Source organism: Emiliania huxleyi (assembly GCF_000372725.1).
Source record: "Emiliania huxleyi CCMP1516 chromosome Unknown EMIHUscaffold_1181, whole genome shotgun sequence".
Taxonomy (NCBI): domain Eukaryota; phylum Haptophyta; order Isochrysidales; family Noelaerhabdaceae; genus Emiliania; species Emiliania huxleyi.
The window spans coordinates 8,902-10,796 of record NW_005201410.1 but is presented as its reverse complement, the minus strand read 5'-3'; the positions used below and the strand labels follow the sequence as shown (position 1 = coordinate 10,796).

The 1,895-nt window shown below is 68.2% G+C and overlaps 1 protein-coding gene across 1 annotated transcript; it reads right to left on the bottom strand.

Annotated features, from left to right (window-relative positions):
• Positions 1 to 41: 41 nt before the first annotated feature.
• Positions 42 to 773, bottom strand: EMIHUDRAFT_251806 (hypothetical protein; the record flags this gene model as incomplete). The annotated part of the gene is made up of 2 exons (XM_005790783.1): positions 42 to 218; positions 321 to 773. Coding segments are annotated over 2 exons (630 nt in total), but the record flags the coding sequence as incomplete, so codon positions are not given.
• Positions 774 to 1,895: the final 1,122 nt, after the last annotated feature.

The window sequence follows — 1,895 nt, the reverse complement described above, 5'->3', positions numbered from 1 at the left end:
GCGCCTCCGCCGCGCAGATGACGCCACCCTGCGGCTAGGACTCTTGCCCCATCGGCCAGCGTTGGGGCAGCCACGCGGCGCCGCAGGAGGGAGTGGAGCAGGCGAGAGCCGCCGAGCAGAAGCAGCGACTCGCGCGGCGCGAGGACGCTCGCCGCCTCGGCCAAGAGCAAGAAGGCCTCGACTTCGGTCTCGACCGTGGAGCTGGCCTCCTCTTCCCCCTCCGACGGGGCACCAGCACCGGCACCGCCACAGCTGCTGCCGCCACCGCCGCCACCGGCACCGCCGCCGCGGAGGGCGGTGCCGCTGCCAGCCCGAGCGACCGCCTGCGTCGCGTCCTCCTCCTCCGACTCTTCCTGCGATACGGCAGTGGCGGCAGTGGCGACGGTGCCAGCGCAGTGTCGATAGCCACGCCAGCTGAAGCCGTCTGCCCGGCGCTCCAGCACAGCGCCGACGCCGACAGCTCCGTCGTCGCTGACGTGGTGTGCAAAGGCGCCAATGACCTCGGCCTGCGCCTCTTCTTCTGCCGCCACGGCATTGCGCTCCTCCGCCGGCGAGCCCGGCGCCGTTGGCGCTCCCTCGGAGGCTTCGGTGGCAGGCGCCGGCCGCCGTGGCGCGAGCTTTGCCCACGCCTCAGCCTCGTCACGCGTCTCAAACCGGACGATAGCAGCACACGGGACCAATCTGACTAGCGCCTCGGCGAGCGTGTCGTGAACGGTGGCGGAAGTGCCAACCTGGACGGCGAAGAAGCCTGCCCCGCACCGGTCGCTCGACATATGAGTAGCCAGGGATGGAAAAAGAATTCCTGTGTAAAGCACGCCCTGCGAGCGGGGCGGGGTGCGTGCTGTGCCTCTGTGTTCGTGCGTCCCATCTTTCGTGCGTCCCATCTTTCCTGGAGATTTGATTTATTTATTACAGGACTTGCACACGCCTTCAGTGCACAGTGCTCAGTGGGCCAGTGGCTACTATACAACAGTTTGGATATTCCTCTTTTTTGGCTAGTCATAGCCCCACACGTCTCCCTCACGTCCCCACGTTTCCTCAGCTCCACAGACAGAGCACAGCCAGTCCACGAACAAACACAAACGAATACGTGCTCCACACACACACACACATGAGGTGCATAATTGCGTGAAGCAGCGCAGCGCCGCGCCCGCCAGGGGCCCGTGCGTCCCTCCTGCGCCTTTTCTGCGCGCCGGACGCGCCACAGCGCCTCGCCGCTCCCATTCAGTCGAGGTCCTCGATGTAGCCGCACGAGGCGGGTGGAGTGGCGGCGGGCGGCGCCTCCTCTAGCGCCTCCTCGACGGCGACGAGTGTATACTCGCACGCCTCTTTGCCGGGCAGGCGCGTGTGCGGGTCGACGTGCAGCTGGATCACGTCGCCGCACCGCACCTCCCGCGCCATCTGAGAGAGGTAGCACTTTGGAGGAGTCAAAGGGGGGCTGGGCGGGAGGTGGGAGGGAATAGGGGGGGAGGGGGGGAGGGGGAGGGGCAGAGAGGGGGGGGGGGGGGCAAAGGGGGGGGGGGGGGGGCCCCCGGCCCCCCCCCGGAAAAAAAACCCCCCCCCCCGGTCGGCCGGGTTCCCCGTCAAAAGGGGGTTGGGGCCCAGCCCCCTGAGAAACCCCCCCCCCGGGTTTTTTTTTGGCCGGAGCTCCACCCGGGCCTTCGTGCCCCAAAGGTTTTTTACGGAGGGGAACTCCGAATTTTGGGCCCCCCCCAAAAAGGTTTCGGGGGGAGGGGCGCCCAACCCGAATGAGGTGCCCCCCCTGGGCCACTCCAGCCCCACCCCGAGGTCCCGCTTTGGGTTGGCCCCCTTCTTCTTGGGAACGGGGCCCTTGGGGGGGGGGCCCCCCCCCCCCATCCCGGGGGTGGAGGGCGGGATTTCATTGGGGGGCCCCG